The sequence below is a fragment of the Equus asinus genome, chromosome 8 (genome assembly GCF_041296235.1).
Source record: "Equus asinus isolate D_3611 breed Donkey chromosome 8, EquAss-T2T_v2, whole genome shotgun sequence".
NCBI classification, from domain to species: Eukaryota; Metazoa; Chordata; class Mammalia; order Perissodactyla; family Equidae; genus Equus; species Equus asinus.
The window spans coordinates 30,601,865-30,619,751 of NC_091797.1; the positions used below are offsets into that span (position 1 = coordinate 30,601,865).

The window sequence follows — 17,887 nt, forward strand, 5'->3', positions numbered from 1 at the left end:
ATCATATTGGTCTTGTGTTGTCTGTATGTATTGTGAATATTTTCTCTCACTTTATGGGTTATCTATTTTACTTTTGAATTTTGTTACACAAATAAAAGCAGCACCCAAATTATATGCTTTCTACAAGAAATACATCAACTATAAAGCCATATTTAAGTTAAAAATAAAAGGATGCAAAAATATATATTATGTAAACACTAATCAAAAGAAAGCAGAAGGGGCTATATTAACACCAGACAAATTAGACTTCTCAGTAAGGACTATTACCAGCGATAAAGAGGGATATAATGGTAAAGGAATCAATTCATTAGGAAGACGTAGCAATCCTAAATGTTCATGCATTGAACACAGCTTCAAAATAGGTATAGCAAAACTTAGAGAACTGAAAGGCAAAATAGATAAATCCATAGTTATACATGGAGACTTCAACACTCCTGTCTCAGTAACTGATAAAATAAGTAGACAGAAAATCAACAAAGTTCTAAAGACCTGAACACCCTATCAACAAATTTGACCTAATTGACATTTATAGAGCATTCCACCCAACAACAGAAGAATAGCATTCTTTCCAATGTTCATGGAGTATTTACCAAGATAGATCCTCAACAAATTTTAAATAATTGAAATCATAAGAAGTATGTTCTCTGACTACAACTAAATTAAATTAGAAATCAATAAAAGAACGATGTCTGGAAACTCTCTCAAATATTTTCAAATTAAACAACATGCTTCTAAATAACCCCTGGGTCAAAGAGGAAGTCACAAGGGAAATTGGCAAATATTTTGAATTGAATAAAAATGAAAAACAACATATGAAAATTTGTGAAACACAGCCAAAGCGGGGTTTAAATGGCAATTTAAAGATTAAACTAGAAAACAAGAAAAGTTTCAAATTGGTAACCCAAACTTCCACCTTAAGAAACTAGAAAAAAGAAAAGCAAATTAAATCCCAAGCAAACAAGGAAGAAGATAAGAAAGATTAGAGCAGAAATCAATGAAGTTGAGAACAGAAAAACAATAGAGAAAAATCAATGAAACCAAAAGCAGGTTCTTTGCAAAAATCATTAAAATCAATAAACTTCTAGACAGACACATCAAGGAAAACTATTTTTAAAGAAATCTATAAGGGCAGAAATCAGATCAGTGCTTGCCAGCAGCTTCATGTCGGGGAAGGGCATTGACTAAAGAAGCGAGAGAGCATTTTGAGGGAGGTGGAAATGTTCTCTGTCTTGATTGTGGTCATGTATGTGATTGTATACGTTTATCAAAACACATAGAAGCGTACATCTAAAAAGGGTGAATTTTACTGTATGTAAATTATATCTCAATGAACCTGATGTTAAAGAAAATACGAGTGCATTTTAGCATTTCACGTAGAAGGAGTATTTCATAAAACTTTTGCTTAAATGTGTGTGTGTTCTGGATTGCAGTGTAAAATGTTTTTTTGTCCCATAGGTTGTGGTTAAAAAGAAAGAAAGAGGGGCTGGACTGGCGGCGCAAGGGTTAAGTTTGCATGTTCCGCGTATCGGCGGCCCCGGGTTCGCTGGTTCGGATCCCGGGTGCGGACATGGCAGCGCTTGGCACGCCATGCCGTGGTAGGCATCCCACATACAAAGTAGAGGAAGATGGGCACAGATGTTAGCTCACGGCCAGGCTTCCTCAGCAAAAAAGAGGAGGACTGGTAGTAGTTAGCTCAGGGCTAATCTTCCTAAAAAAAAAAAAAAAAAAAAAAAAGAGAGAGAGAGAAGGAAAGCCATTGCTCTAGAACATGCCAAGGCCTTTCCTCCCTTGGGACTTCACAGTAGCCACTCTCTCTGCCTGAACAGCTGAGACGGGTTCATTCTCCTACTTCAAGTTGCCTTAGGGAGCCCTTTCCAGACAACTCTGTCAAGCAACTCAATGTCTCCCCACTCCTGTGTCTCTAACTCTCCCTCGTGCTGTTTATTTCCTTCATATTGCTTACCACCACCTGTAATTTTTTACTTCTAAAGCAGCACATTGAGTCGGTGGACTTGTAGATTGTAATCAGGTAATAGCTTTATCATTTTCCCCTATTGCCTCTTGGAATCTGACTTGTGGGGCTGGTTCTTCCACTGCCTCTGAACTACGCTCAGGAAAGCCACAGAGCATATCTGCTCAATCTCTGAGACAGAGTACTCCAAACTTCATTTTAAACTAAGTTCCTCATCTTGACCAGCTAAGAGTGGCTCGACATGGAAGGCTGCAGTGGGAAACAAGGGCAGTGTGGCTGGCTTCTTCTTTGAGCATTTCTTTCCAGCCTCCCTCAGTGTCCCATCCTTTCCATTGCAGCCAGATGGAGGGAGGTAAGGGGAAGGAAATGCTTTATTTAACCAGCACAGACCACAAGTGGTTTTGGTTTCCTCTGGCTGTGGCAGATGTTCAGATTGACTTTTGCTTTTGTAGGATGTTTGTGGGTCTGTATAGTCCTTCAATTGCTGGCTATCCCTTATTTGCATTCTTTACCCCAAACCTTGCATTTGTCCAGGTGTTGAACTGGCTGCAATTCTCCACCATTTCCTGTTGTCCAGGTCCTTTGCAATGTGCCTCAGCAACTCCTCCAGCAAAAGGTGGAGTTTGTTTCCATGCTTTTGAATCTGGATTGGCCTTGGGAATTACTTAAGCAATCTTGTGCCAGCCCTCAGCCTAGGCCTCAGGAAGTCTTGCACGCTTCAGCTCTCAATCCTGGAAGCTTGCAAACAAACAAGCTCAGGCTAGTCTTCTGGATGACAAGACATGTGGCCCAGGCACTTCTTGCCGGGGTTGTCACCGCAGCAACACCCAGCCAATCTCCAGAAGCAGAGCTGTCTAACTGACCAGCAGCTGATCACAAACAGATAAGTGAAGCTTGCTGAAATGAGAAGAACTACATACGCAAGCCTAGCCCATACTGCTGACCCACAGAATCAGGAGCTAATTAAATGGTTGTTGTTTTAAGACACTAAGTTTTGGGGTAGTCTGATTCACAGCATTAACTAACTGATACAGTCCGTTAAGAAGTTATGTGTGCCAGCTGGATTCTGATTCACAATTTCCACGGCTTTAGTTTAAATTTTTTTGTGTCCCTATGATTATTTTTAAAAAGCCAAATAGGACAAGTATTATTGTTTGCTTTGGTCCTCCATGCTGACTATCTTTTTTTGGCATAAGCATTTTGACTCCAACCCTGTGAGGTAGAGATTATTATTATCTTACTTTTACAGGTAGTTAATTGAGTCCAAAAAGATCAAAAGATTTGTTCAAACTCATCCAGCTAGCAAGAGGCAGAGCTGGAATGTGAACCCAGGCAGTGTGGCTCCTGAGCTGACACTATTAAACACCACCTACTCTGTTCCCCGCCACAGTGACAAGTACTTCCTGGGATACGTATACCAGTTTGAGAAGTATGGGTTTGAAATAAGATATCTATATATTTTTTACCTCCAGCCTTTACCTTCCCAAAGTTATTTCTAAATAATAAGCAGCATTCTCCAATATATAAAAAGCTCTTTCAAATCAATAAGAGAAAGACAGGCAACCAACAGAAAACGGACAAAGGACACATAGGAAAAGAAATTCAAATGGTTTCTCAACCATTTGATTGAAATTGAAACATGCTCAATTTCACTTATAACTGATAAATGTAGATTAAAATAATAATGACATGCTATTTTTTTCCCATCAGATAGATAAAGATAAAAAAAAATTTGAAACACACTCAGTTGGCAGGGCAAGGGGAAGGAGCTGGTACTGTCACACGTTGATGGGAAGGTGTACTGGTGCAACCTCTGCAGATAGCAATTTCATGACACCTGCCCAAATTAAATATCTACTCATTCTTTGAGCTGGCAGCTCTACTCCAAAGGCATATATCTACACGAACATTTTTGAGAACCAAAGGAGCGCTATTACAAACAAGGGCTGACCCAGACATGTGCATGGACAGTCACCCTAACCAGAAATTATGCACAAAGATATTCATTGCAGCATTGTGTGTATTGTAAAATATCGGAAATAACCCAATGATTCATCAATAGATGAATGATTAAATGAAAGTACCATTTATCCTTATAAGAATGCAACACGTTGGTTAAAAAAGGTGGCAACTCTGTAAATATTGATTTCAAGACAGTAAGTATAAAAAAGCATGACAGAGAACAGTGAATATAGTATACTACTATTTATGTATTTTTAAAATAATGTCCTTTATTTATTTATTTGTTTATTTATTTATTTATTGCCGAGGAAGATTTGCCCTGAGCTAACACGTGTGCCAATCTTCCTCTACTTTATATGTGGGTCGCTGCCACGGCCTCCGTTGGTTCAGCTGGGGAAAGGGGACTGAAGATTCATTGCTTGAGATATAGACTCAAGACCTGTGTGTTCAGCATGGAGCCTCATCTCTGCTCTCAGGTGGGCTTGGTATCCCCAAGGCCAGAATCTGTCTAGCTTGGTCTTTCCCCAGTCCTAGCGTGATGGGCTGGGCTGGGGGGTTACCTGGTTACCGACTGTGTGGGGGGGGGCGGGGATGAACCACAGGTATCTTAGCTTCTTTGAAAACTTTCCATCCTCCCACTGCACCTCTGCTTTCGTAGAAAACTGAGACCTCATCCCGTGTCTTCCTGAAGTTCTGCCTCAGGAACCAGCTTGCTTCTTCTTGCTCACAGCTACTGCTCTCACCCTGAGGTTTTGCTTTCTCAGGTTGGCGAAGTCAGTTATCACCCTTCTCTCAGCTCTACCAGCTTTCTGATGTCTAAAATGTTGGTGTCTCCTGTCTGATATTGTCTCTTCTCCTGTTCTCTTTGTCCCTTAGGCCTGTGCCTTTTTTGTTCTTTTATTGCCCTTTCAGGGAGCTTTGGGGCATGAGGAGAGAGAAACTTGAATGTCCAGGTCTTGGGCCAGCCCCGGTAGCCTAGTGGTTAAGTTCGGCACACTCAACTCCAGTGGCCCAGGTTTGGTTCCTGGGCATGGACCTACACCACTCTGTTAGCGGCCATGCTGTGCTGGTGGCCCACATACTGAAAAAAAAAAAAAAAAAAGAGGAAGATTGGCACAGATTTTAGTTCAGGGCGAATCTTCCTCAGGGGAAAAACAAAAAAGAATGTCTCGGTCTCAAGATTTAACCAAAAGAGCTTAAAATTGCCTTTGTATTCAAAGAAATGAAGCTAGAATTTGTCTTTGGATCAAGATATACCCTTGTTTTGGGAAGGACTACTTTTGTAGTGTTTTATTTAGCATTGGTAAATCTACTAATGCATTCAAAAATATTTCCAAGTGTCCAGTATACTGCAAAGACTGGACAAGACAGTGTTGGTCTCCACCCTCATAGAGCTTAGATTCCAGTTTTGAAAAAGGAGAGCCACAGATAAAGAAGAGAAAACCAACAAATAAATATTATAAACTGTAGTAAATATCATATGAAAATAAATAAAAGACAGAGACAAGAATAACCCTATGATCCTCTTCATTTTGGCATCCAAATGAGAGTTGTTAGTGTCCACTGCTCCCCTCCTCCTCCTCCCACTCATTTCTCACAACCCTCTCCAGTTGGGCTTCTGCCTCTTACTCTCCCTAGATCCCCCGATGACTCCCATAGAACTCAAAATGTACAATGGACTTTCCAGACTACCTCTTACTTGATTTCCCAGCAGCAGATGACAAGTGGACTTCCACTTTCTTGGGACACTTGTTACTTGGCCTCCAAAATCCAACACTTTTCTAATACCCCTCCCACTCTGATCTCTCTTGATCTCCATTGCCTTCTTTATCCTGACATTCAGTACTGGAGCTGTCCAAAGCTTGGTCTTGGACCCTCTTCTCTTCTTTATAATCCTTGGAGATCTCATCCTTAAGAACAGGAAATTTTCACACTCACCTTCCTGTCTGGACTCCACCAATAACCCTGATGTTAGTTTTGCATGTGGTCGTCTCCTTTCCTTCTTCGTTCTTTCTCAGCACTCTTGGCAAAGCCCTCACTCCCTGCCAACTCTGCCACTGCATTCATGTGGCTGAATATATCTGGAGGGAAAGAAAACCATGCTGTCCAGACTCACTTTGAATTTATGGTAAACCTCAAGGAGACCTCAGTGCTCACTGGCAATCAAACTACGCTTCCTTAGTCCAGGGATCTTCACCCTAGAGTGTGCAGACCCCAAGGAGTACACAAAGACCTTACAAGAGGTATGAGGGCACGGCCAGTTATGAAGGAATCCATTTTTGCATCCTCTGTTTCTGTATGTCCTTTTCCGAAGGCTGGTTTGCCTGAGAACCTTTCTGCAGAATCTCATTTCTCTCCTCCTCTTTTACCATTAGGCATTTACCATTCTCCCAAGGTGGGAAAATGTAAAAACATCTGACTTGCCAAACAAAAGTACAATTTGAAATATTGTTTTTGAAAGTAAACGACTCTAATGATTGAGTAATAAATTTTTTTTTAAACATTTAATTTTTTTCCTTTTTCTCCCCAAAGCCCCCAGGTACATAGTTGTATATTCTTCGTTGTGGGTCCTTCTAGTTGTGGTGTGTGGGATGCTGCCTCAGCGTGGTTTGATGAGCAGTGCCATGTCGGCGCCCAGGATTCGAAGTGACAAAATACTGGGCCGCGTGCAGCGCAGCACGCGAACTTAACCACTTGGCCACGGGGCCAGCCCGAGTGATAAATCTTTTAGCCAGTCAAGTGGTTTCCAATTTTTTGCTTTCAACAAAATTAAAAGAGAATCTAATTGAGTTGTCAGCTTGAATATCATTAAAAACAATTTTAATGATCAGTCATTATGTGATTTTTGGCATATAATTCCGAAAGCATTCAAAGAAGTGAGTGTCATCGCTATAATAAAAGTGTTTCCATTCCCAATTACTTATTTATGTGAACAAGGACTTTCAGCCCTTACTTTAGATGAAAAAAGAAAAAATAGAAAGAGAATTAATACTGAATGCTGTTTGTTCCAGCAACATGATTCAATGATTCATGAACTAGTTGAAAACCCATTAAAAGATGCATTTCAGATAAAATTTTATATTTATATTTAATAATTATCTATCAAGGGGCCGACCCCGTGGCTGAGTGGTTAAGTTTGCTCACTCCGCTTTAGCGGCCCAGGGTTTCGCTGGTTCCAATCCTGGGCGCGGACATGGCACCGCTCATCGAGCCAAGCTGAGGCAGTGTCCTACGTGCCACAACTAGAAGGACCCACAACTAAAAATACACAACTATGTACTGGGGGACTTTGGGGAGAAAAAGGAAAAATAAAATCTTTAAAATAGTAATAATAATAATCTATCAAAACTTGTAATACACTCATGTGATTTTGATCAATCTGTGCTACTGCTAACAGTTCGATCCAGAAGAAAAGTTTAAACATTTAGAGTGTTATGGTTAAAAGAAATTTAGAAGAAGTAATTTTTAAAAATATGTTTTGTTGGGACGGGCCCTGTGGCATAGCGGTTAAGTTCTCACGCTCTGCTTCAGTGGCCTGGGCTTCGCCAGTTCGGATCCTGGGTGCAGACCTATGCACTGCTTATCAAACCATGCTGTGATAGGAGTCCCACATATAAAATAGAGGAAGATGAGCACAGATGTTAGCTGAGGGCTAGTCTTCCTCAGCAAAAAAGAGGAGGATTCATGGCAGATATTGGCTCAGGGCTAATCTTCCTACAAAAATATATATGTATTTTTTGTTGTTGTTGCAGAGAAATACAGGGAGCTCAATACAAAACTTTCAGATGTTAAATACATTAAATTAGGGTAAAATTCCGCAGTGGAAGTGAATGAAATGTGAATTCAAGGGGAAACATAAATAATGTAAAATGTCCAACCGTTGAAGAAGAGTTGATTTCTACGTTTTTAAAAGGATGATGTTGGATATCAAATGGCTATGGCATTTAGAGTCTACTGGATACATTTAAAAGAGTGATATAAACAGTTTTATTTTAAAATGTCAATATTTACCAGACATCAGGATTTTTATACTCTTTGTAGTTATTTAAATTTACAAGGAAAAAATTAGATATAAAGGAAAAAATATGCAAGAGGTCACACAGTTTTCTGAAATGTTATTAGGGAACGTGCAAGCAAAAACATTTGAAGACTATTGAACTAGTCCTAGTTCGGCTGTCACGTCCGGGCAAGAAGGGACTCTGCCTTGAGCCCCACGTTTTAGAGGGCCCCACATGGCACACCACAAAAAGAATAAATTTGGAAAGGACATCACATATCTCTGTCATTAAGGATCTGACACTCAGTTCTAGCACAGTACGCTAGTTATCTATTGCAGTATAAGAAATTACCCCAAAAATGTAGTGACTCAGAACAATACACTGTATGATCTCGTGGTTTCCGTGGGTCAGAAATCTGGGAGAAGCTTAGCTGGATCCTCCACTTCAGGGTCTCTCACAAAGCTACTATCAAGGTGTTGCCCATGATGTCATCTGAAGGCTCAACTGGGCAAGGATCTGCTTCTAAGCTCACTCCCACAGTTGTTGGCAGGATTCAGTTCCTTAAAGGTTGTCGGAATAAAGGTATCAGTTTCTTGTTGGCTGTTGTCCAGAGGCCACCCTCTGTTTCTTGCCATGTGAGCCTTTCCAACATGGCAGCTTGCTTCATCAAACCCAGCCATAGAGAGAGTACCAGCAAGACGAAAGCCATGTCTTTTATAACTTAACCTCAGAAGTGATGTTCTATCACTTCCACCATATTCTATTTGTTAGAAGAAAGTCACTAGATCCAGTCCACACTGGAGGGGAGGAGATTACATGAGGGCACGAATATCAGGAGGTGGAGAACACTGGGAGCCATTTTAGAAGGCTACCTGCTATGCACAGCATGCTTGTAAGTCTAAACATCTGCTGTTATAATTAAGACTATTCAAGTCCCAAGGAAATGTGTCTCCACATCTCTTGTGCTCTATCGCTGAAACCAAAGGTGATGTTGGAATGCCGTGAAGACTAACGGCTCGTGCGGCTACTGACTCTAGAGATGGACCCTTGTTTGGGATGCAAGGAGAACTGAGCAGTGATAGTGATTAGCTAGGAGAAAAGACAAATTAATTAACTTGTCAAATCTCTCTCAGTCAGTAAGAATGCACTACTTCCTGCATAATGATGTATCATTTCCCAGTAGGGCGGCAGCTGCACATGGTGACTGAAGAACATTGTCCTGTACGAAATAATTCATATTACTCTGAAGTTTGTATACATGTATATGTAGGCATGAAAAGCATGGCACGTGAAGTTACACTGGCAACTAAATAGACATCCGATGCTTGAATTCCACGGTTTTATTTTTATGAAAATATTTAATAACACAGTTAAACTTTCAGAAAATTAAATTTAAAAATGTCAGCTTTCTATAAATAATTTTAAATATTTATTCAGTATAATTTGCATTTTACACTAATTTTAATAGATGATTTAAACATTAGAAAAGTCACATTTGAAAGCACGAAAATAATTTTAACTTTACATTAACTTAATTTTATATCTTTATGAAAATATATTCAAATTATGAAAAGTTTGAATACAGCTGCATTTAGCTTTTAAATACTTTAGTCCATTACCATCAATAGAACACAGATTATGTGAAAATTATAACAACATAATTAGTGACTTTGCTAAAATGAAGATAAAAATTTTATGACATGAGGTCGGCCCAGTGATGCAGTGGTTCTGCTTCGGCGGCCCGGGGTTCGCCGGTTCGGATCCCGGGTGTGGACATGGCACCTCTTGGCAATCCATGCTGTGGCAGGCGTCCCACATATAAAGTAGAGGAAGATGGGCATGGATGTGAGCTCAGGGCCAGTCTTCCTCAGCAAAAAGAGGAGGATTGGCAGCAGATGTTAGCTCAGGGCTAATCTTCCTCAAAAGAAATTTTTTTTATGACATATAATTATTAATTTGTAAAGAACACGTCTTTATTTGATTATTCATCAATCATATCTGGTCTACCAACAGACTAGCTGGATACATGTGCTAATAACTAAATGTAGTCATTTTGATATTCTTCCAATAGCATTGCTTTACACACGTTCTTTGATTTTGTTGTTATCAAGGTAGATTTGTCAAAGGAAGAGCAATGAACATACTTAACAGTTTATTAGCTTGATTATTAACTTAAAAAAATTTGGACCTATGATATGCGAGCCTCCATTTTTGCTCTTGCCCTCGGGCCCTGCAAATGTCTACACCTTCTTTTCTCTCCTCAAATTAACCCCCTCATGCCTAGCTGATGATGTTACTTCCAAGTTCACTGAAAAACAGGGGCAACAGAAGAGAACCTCTTTTTCCACCTCCCACCACATCTCCCCACCTACCTACATGCCTGCCCTTAGACACTGTCTTCCCTCCAGGCACCACAAGTGTTAAGTGTCTGTCTAAGGCCTGTCCCTCCACTGTGCACTGAAACTCAGGTCCCTCTCACACAAGGACATCACTCCTACGATTGTCCTTTCACTCCCTTTTCTCTTTCCCTCTTTAGTTTGTCATTCCTAGCAAGCATATACAAATACCAGAATACACCCATTAGAAAATCCTTTCCCTTGATCCCACATCTCCTTCTACATTATGCTGCATTTCTCTCCTTCCCTTTATGGCAAAATTCTTTGAAAGAGCTCACTGTACAGTAGTGTTGTTCTCCTCTTCCTCACCTACCACTCTCTCTTGAACTCTCTCCACTTCTCCCATCAGGAGGTGGGTTTATGAGGTCTGTATCTCCTTACTGTAAATCTAAACAGGGTTGTGACTCTCTTGTAACCAATAGAGTGCAGTAGAAGTCATGCCGCATGATTTCTGAGGCTAGGTCAGAAAAGATGATATGGCATCTGCCTTGTTCACTGCAACACTTACTTTTGGAGCCATGAGTGCCATGTAAGAATTCTGACTACCCAAAGGATGCCATGCTGTGAAGAAGCCCAGGCTACATGGAGAGGACACGTGTACATGTTCTGGCCAACAGCCCCAGCAGAGATCTAGCTGATAGCCAGCATCTACCAGCAGATGTGTGAGAGAAGATGCCTCCAGATGATTCCAACTCTCAGCAGTTGTCACCCCTAGTCTTTAAGTCTTCCCAGCTGAGGACCCAGACGTCACTGGGCAAAGACAAGCCATCCTGAATTCCTGACACAATATTCCATAAGCACAGTAAAGTGGCTGTTTCATGCTGCTAAATTTGGGAGTGGTATGTCAGGCAGCAATAGTAACTGGAACAGTGTGTGTGCGTGTGAATATATATACATTTGTATATTTCCTAGCTTTGTCTGCTGAGAAGGCCTAGAAACAATGGCATCCTGGTAGCAGTGAGGACATCTGGCACCCAGATCTTGGTTTCCAAATACTATCCTCTGTTGAAAGAAGCCAGAGCCCCTTGAAGAAATGGTTGATTCCTGGGCTGAGGCAGGAAAAGTACAAATTGAGCCTGGATTACTTCTTGTACCAGAAAGTAAGGAAGTGCTCAAATAATGAGGACATTTCAAAAGGGCACGGGAGCTAGCTTGAAGGGCTTTCCCATTTGCCAAATTTGGGATAATCTGTGCATCGAAATAATATTGATTGTAACTGATTACAACTTATTAAATAAAATAAAAATTATGGGTCCAGAGAATACAAATAAATATGGTAGTAACGGATTACAACTCATTGAGTAAAATAGGAATCCAGGAGTCCATATGATATAAATAAATTAATAAATGGAGGGGAAAGGAATGCCCTCTTTTATAGTAGATTGTTGACTGAAAACTGAAGAAGAAATGACAATAAAAAATCATTTACTAAACATCATCATGGTGGCTATCCTGATGGTGGTCATCAGTGGACACTGAGGCAGAGAGGTGGAGACGTGATGACACACCAGAGACTCGGGAATTACAAAGGTACAAGTGGTGGCTTCAGGGTGGAGAACGCTGCCAGACTGAGTTGGCAGTGCCAGGGGTGAGATGGGTTCACCTCTTGCACCTTCTGATGTGATGCACTGAGAAAGGCACATATTTCTCTCCTGCCCTTACATGCATTTAGGTTTGAGGGACATCCTACAGAAGCAACAGGACTGTACTCTTTAAAAGTGATTCAAGAAAGACAGGGAAAGACAGAGAAACTTCCCAGATCAAAGGAGACTGCAGATGTGTGACAACCAAATGCAACATGTCATCCTGGACCAGAAAGGACAAAGACATTATGGGACAGCAGATGAAGTTTGAATGGTACCTATAAATTGGATGGTGGTGTTGATTTCCTGATTAGATGATGTGTTCGTTTGCTGGGGCTGCTGTAACAAAGTTCCACAAACTAGGTGGCTTAAACGATAGAAGTTTGTTGTCTCACAGTTCTGAAGCCTCAAAGTCTGAAATCAAGGTGTCGGAAGGGTTGGTTCTCTCTGGGGGCTGTGAGAGAGAAGTCTATTCCATGTCTCCCCGGTAGCTTCTGGAGGTTTGCTGGCACTCTTTGGCGTTCCTTAGCTTGTAGACACGTCAACCCTATCTCTGCCTTCATGTTTACATAGCGTTCTCATTGTATGTGGGTCTGTGTCCAAATTTCCCCTTTGCGTAAGGACATCGGTCATATTGGATCAGGGGTCCACCCTACTGCAGGATGACCTCATCCTGATTTAACCAATTAATCTGCAACAACCCTATTTCCAAGTAAGGTCACATTCTGAGGTACTGGGGGTTAAGACTGCAATATTTGAATTTTGGGGGGACACAATTCAACCCATAACAGATGGTCATATCGAGGTTGAGAGAGATGGAGCAAATAAAGTCAAATGTTGTCAAATGAGGAATCGAGGTGAAAAGGATATCAGAGTTATTCATACTCTTCTTGAATGTTTTCTGTAAGCTTGAAATTATTTCAAAAAAATTTTTAAATTCATTAAAGTGCTGGGTTTGTGTACTACACAAGATCTTGGTGCTGAATCTACCATGGCGAAGGAACTGTAAAGAGATGATAAAAGTGTTCAGGTAGCCTTATTGCAAACTTGCCTGAGACATAAGTGAGTGTATTAGAAATTAATAGGTTATGTTTCAATAGCACTTCATAATTTACAAAAAAATACTTCATGGGGCCCGATCTGTGGCGGAATGGTTAAGTTCACACTCTCCGCTTTGGCGGCCCAGGGTTTCGCCGGTTTGGACCCTGGGCGTGGACGTGGCACCGCTCATCAAGCCATGCTGTGGTGGCATCCCACATGGCACAACTAGAAGGACCCACAGCTAAAAGTATACAACTATGTACTAGGGGGCTTTGGGGAGAAAAAGGAAAAATAAAATCTTTAAAAAAAAAACCACTTTATTTCATTTGTCCTTCATAACAATTCTGTGAGGCAAGAAGATTTCTCAATTTTCTAAAAAACTAAAGAAAGTTCAGGTGACTTGCTTGGGGTCACACTCACATAACTGCTAAGAGATGAACTGAGGCATATTAAAAATTTTAAGAGTTTATTTGAACAAAAATCCATTCCAGTGGGGCAACACCAAAGTGGAAATGGTTACCAGCACTCCTCAGACATATTCCCTATACCGTACAGGGAAAGTGTGGAAGCAGAGAAAGGAAATTGCTTGGTCGGCTGTAGCTGAAAGCCTAGTCGGCTGTTTGTGATTGGCTGTCCTTAGCATTTTGATTCCATAACGTTGAGGCATTTACAGGTTTAGATTTTGGTTTGCTTTGGTAGGTCACTGTGGCCTTAGAGCAACCTCAGACTAACGGGCTCCTTGTTTAATTAATTTAACACAACTAAGCAGTGATTAGCTAGGATTCTGATCCAGGTTTTTTCACTCATAATGCAATCCCCTGTGACAGCAGCAAACGATAATATGAATTGACTCTAAACAAAACTGTGACATCATTTGTACCTTTTGGGGTAAACAAAGGTCTTCCCAAGTAAACAAGGTATTCCTATTAAGATCAAAGTGTAGTTTAGGTAAGAGACGCTAAAGGTTCCAGGTATGAGGCCCCCCCACCACACACACCACTTCCTTCACTGTACCCCCCCACCACCATCACCATTTATCCTGGGGCCCCAGGTCTACACATTGGCTTCAATTTCCTTCACAGATGTAACCTTAAAAATAAAATAGCCAGGGCCCAGCCTGTGGCTGAGTGGTTAAGTTCATGAGCTCTACTTCAGCAGCCCGGGGTTCGCAGGTTCAGATCCTGGGCACAGACCTACACACAGCTCATCAAGCCATGCTGTGGTGGTGTCCCACATAGAGGAGCTAGAATGACCTACAACTAGGATATACAACTATGTACCGGGGCTTTGGGGAGAAAAAAAGAAAAAAAAGAGGAAGATTGGCAACAGAAGTTAGCTCAGGGCTAATCTTAAAAAAAAAAAAAAACACCAGTTATTTTACCAGCAAAACCGTTTATTCGGGAATAGCCAAAGAATTGCAATTTGGGATGTGCATGTTGTGGCGGACCACAGGCAAATCCAACAAACAAGGCAGAGGAAAGCTATTTTATAGAGCAAAAGGAGGAAATTGGGAGGGGTTGCTTTGAAGGAAGGTCCATTGGAGAAAAGCAAGAGTTCAGGGCGGTGACAGCTTCTCACTTGCTGAGTTGCTGGGCAATTGATTTCTGTTTGGGATGCAATGTACATTTCTTCCTGTAACTGAAGATTCTTTCCTATCGACTTCTTTCTGTCGGGGTCTAGAATTGATTATCTTTCTTGTAACTGACCTCGAATGACACTGTTGGGAGCTCCTCCTTCTGGCCTCCTGACTCCGTTTTAAATGAGGTTTCCCTTCATTAATTTTCACAGAGACCTTCAGGCCAGTGCCTGGGGAACAGGGTCAAGAAAAGGCCTTCAACCCTTGCTCCAGGGATAACCTCTTGGACATTTCCCGCCAGCAACTCTCAGACCAGAACGCCCGCCCCACCTCCCCATGCCGCAAAACCTCACTCTTTGTTATTATGCCCCAACAGTTAAGTCCCAGCCACACGCTCTCCCCCCTGCTGACCAATCACGGTCTTTCTCTTTTTAAAACCCTCCCGCTGGACTCTTGCGGTCCAATTATAACCTTCCTCTTGCCCTGCAGGGACCGGAAGTTAGAAAGAGAACTCTCTGGGTTCCAGTGCCCAAACCTTTGGGCCTGCAGACCCCAGGGAGAACCACGCCTGCGCGGACTGCAGGCGCCATGGCTCATCCTCATCCACCTTGGTTAAGAGAGCTGCTCCCCACCCCCTCACCCACTGTAAAGCTGGAAGGGGATTTAGATCCTTGACCGACAGCGGCTCACAGTAGCATATGAGGTCCGGTTGCTCATTCTCTATCTGTAGGGGCCCCAGACCTCGAAGCTTGAGCCTAGAGACCCAGAATGACTTGGGCAGTTCCAGTTTGCATGTCTCTGTGTTGGGCCTTCAGTTTCCAAAACACAGACTTATAGGATGGTAAAGCTGGACAGACTGGGAATCATTTAGTCCAGACCATTCACATTGCACTGGATTGTTCCAAAAGCTCGGAGACTCTACTCTCCTTTTTCTCTCTTGCGTGGGGGAATTAGGGTCAAGCAGAGCAGGCGCAGGACTTGCTGCCACCACGACCCTTAATCCTGGCATTGCTGAGCAAGGGCTTCTATCCCAGACTCCCCGATCCAGCCAGCTGTCAGACTGTGGGTTAGGATGGCAGAGGAGGAGGGCAATGTGGACGAGGAGGATGTGTTCCTGGCATTTGCTCAGGGTCCCTCTCCTCCCAGGGGTCCCCTGCGTCGGGCCTTGGACAAGGGTTTCTTTATCTTTCTGGCCCTCAGCCTGACACTACTGATGCTAGAGGCTGTTTACAAGCTGCTGTGGCCGCTACAATGGGCAAAGTTTGGGGACTGGCTCCTGGGAACACCTCAGAAGGAGGAGGAGCTGGAATTGTGACCACCTTTCCTATAAACATCCTCTTTCCCTGCCAGAGGTGAGAGGGAGATGGGAGGACATGGGACTGTTGGGAGCTGCGGAGGGGACACTTGGAGAGCTTAGGTCAGCTGTCTTAAAATTTCTGCACCTATACCCTGGGAAATAATTTTGAAAAAGTTTGTAGTGCTTGTGTATTTTTAAGTAAGTGTCAAAAATTTTTCATCATCGGGGCTGGGCCGATGTCCGAGTGGTTGAGTTTGCACACTCTGCTTTGGCGGCCCAGGGGTTCACTGGTTCAAATCCTGGGCTCCAACGTGGCACCGCTCATTGAGCCATGCTGGGGCGGCATTTCACATGCCGCAACTAGAAGGACCCACAACTGAAAATACACAACCAAGTACCGGGGGCTTTGGGGAGAAAAAGGAAAAATAAAATCTTTAAAAAAATTGTTTTCATCATAAATTAAAGTTGTTCCAAGGATGTAATTTCTGACATATTGAAAACATCTGTAATTTAAAATAAAACAATTGAACCCCCCTTTTGAATGTCCAGGAGAACTGAAATATCAGAGTGACTTGATACCCACCACCACTCATTTATTTATTTATTTTTTAGTTATTTTTTTTAAGGTATGCTTGTTTGGTGAAGAAGATTGGTGCTGAACTAACATCTGTTACCAATCTTCCTTTTTTTTTACTCCCCAAATGCACAGTTGTGTATCCTAATTGTAAGTCATTCTTGTTCTTCTGTGTGGGACGCCACCACAGCATGGCTTGATGAGCAGTGTGTAGGTCCGTGCCCAGGATCCGAACCAGCGAACCCCGCGCCGCCAAAGGGGAGTAGGCAAACTTAACCACTCGGCCATGGGGCCGGCCCGCACCCATTTAAAAATACAGAAATAAACTCAACAACTGGGAATCATTCTTTTTCTTTTTTCATCATTCACTTTTCTCCTTGAACTCCTATTACCACTCTACTTCCCCACAGACAATTTTACGCTTTTATCTTGAAAGTCTTTTATTGACCAATCTATCACACTTTCCTATATATATATATATATATATATATATATATATATATACTAATTGAAATGAAAAAAATGTTTCCTTCTTGCAACCATAAGACTCTAGTTTTAAAAAAAAATTTCTTCTAGGTTATCATTACAATTATTATGAGAACAGAACTGATCAAATAGCATAAAGATTGTACACATTTCTATAACTGTTAAAAATAAAAAGTACATTTTTTTTAGATTTTATTTTTTTCCTTTTTCTCCCCAAAGCCCCCCGGTACTTAGTTGTATGTTCTTAGTTGTGGGTCCTTCTAGTTGTGGCATGTGGGATGCTGCCTCAGCGTGGCTCGATGAGCAGTGCCATGTCCGCACCCAGGATTGGAACCGACGAACACTGGGCCGCCTGCAGCAGAGCGTACGAACTCAACCACTTGGCCACGGGGCCAGCCCCCCAAAAAGTACATTTTTAATGAGATAATTGAAGTGGTGTTTATGGTGCCTTGATGAAAGAAATAGACTACATCTCTCTTTATTTAAGACAAGGTAAATTTATCCCCAGGAGATTTCATGGTTGAGAACTATACTTTTTTTTTTTTTTAAGGGGGAGAAAGTCTATTGTAAAAGGGAAAAGGGAAGAAGAACTTCTACTGCTGGAGTTTACTGAGGAAGACCAATTCTGGGAAATTTGAGGATCTGGAAATTAAACCCCTTATATCTTCCAAGCCTGAATACCCTTTAGAGAGTTTTCAAGTTTCCCAATTTAAAGACTGTAGGCTTAGACGACTGGTGTGGGGTTCTTTAATAGAAGGGAGGGTTTGAGGTTCTGGGACTCTGAGGGCTTAGGGATGTAAGAGCCTCTGGGATCCTAGAAAGTGGCAAGATGCCCACCACTTATGGAATGTGCCAGGATGCAGGAGGTGGGAATCTCAGCAACTGGAACCGTGTTAACCTTTCCTGTTTCCCCATAAGCTCACCTTTGGACCCAGCCTTGCCTCTAGGAGTCCCTCCAGCCTTCCTAAAGCTGGGCGAGGTGGGGGTGCCGGCGAGGCAGGC

The 17,887-nt window shown here is 42.0% G+C and overlaps 1 protein-coding gene across 1 annotated transcript; it reads left to right on the forward strand.

Moving 5' to 3' along the window:
- The first annotated feature begins 15,600 nt into the window (after positions 1–15,600).
- Positions 15,601–15,872, forward strand: SMIM40 (small integral membrane protein 40). The gene has a single exon (XM_070516727.1). It carries the CDS (start codon positions 15,601–15,603, stop codon positions 15,841–15,843), a length of 243 nt encoding a protein of 80 aa, XP_070372828.1. The 3' UTR covers positions 15,844–15,872.
- The last annotated feature ends 2,015 nt before the right edge of the window (positions 15,873–17,887 follow it).

Excerpts from the sequence above, each read along its gene's own strand:
- SMIM40 (XM_070516727.1), top strand. The coding sequence starts at position 15,601 with ATGGCAGAGGAGGAGGGCAATGTGGACGAGGAGGATGTGTTCCTGGCA.